Source organism: Nestor notabilis, unplaced genomic scaffold (assembly GCF_000696875.1).
Source record: "Nestor notabilis isolate BGI_N333 unplaced genomic scaffold, ASM69687v1 scaffold17338, whole genome shotgun sequence".
Classification (NCBI taxonomy): domain Eukaryota; kingdom Metazoa; phylum Chordata; class Aves; order Psittaciformes; family Psittacidae; genus Nestor; species Nestor notabilis.
This window is the reverse complement of record NW_009941659.1, coordinates 5,179-5,424: the sequence shown is the minus strand read 5'-3', so window position 1 is coordinate 5,424 and position 246 is coordinate 5,179. Positions and strand designations below refer to the sequence as shown.

At 63.8% G+C, this 246-nt stretch overlaps 1 protein-coding gene across 1 annotated transcript in view; it reads right to left on the bottom strand.

Annotated features, from left to right (window-relative positions):
- Window positions 1-85: 85 nt before the first annotated feature.
- The window catches only part of LOC104410755 (ras GTPase-activating-like protein IQGAP3), a gene marked incomplete at both ends in the record, with an annotated part of 5,097 nt that continues 4,936 nt past the window's right edge, over window positions 86-246 (bottom strand). Inside the window, one exon of the mRNA XM_010021009.1 lies at window positions 86-232. Within this exon, the coding sequence (XP_010019311.1) occupies window positions 86-232 (147 nt within the window). The remainder of the gene's footprint in view (window positions 233-246) is intronic.

Genomic DNA, 246 nt, shown 5'->3' with positions numbered 1-246 from the left:
ACAACCGCCTGCGGGGACACAACGCACCAGCTCAGCCCCTGCAGCGCCACCAGCACCCACTGAGCCCCATCCATCCAGCCCGTACCTGGATCTCGTCCCGGCTCAGGTGCGTGGTGTTGATGCCACCATCAGGTGGGTGCTGCCAACTGCCCTCGAAGCTCCGCAGGCTCAGGTAGAACTCGGCACCATCCGCCAGCCTGTGCCGGATCCAGCACGGCTTCGTTGTACCTGCCTGCAAAAAAGGAA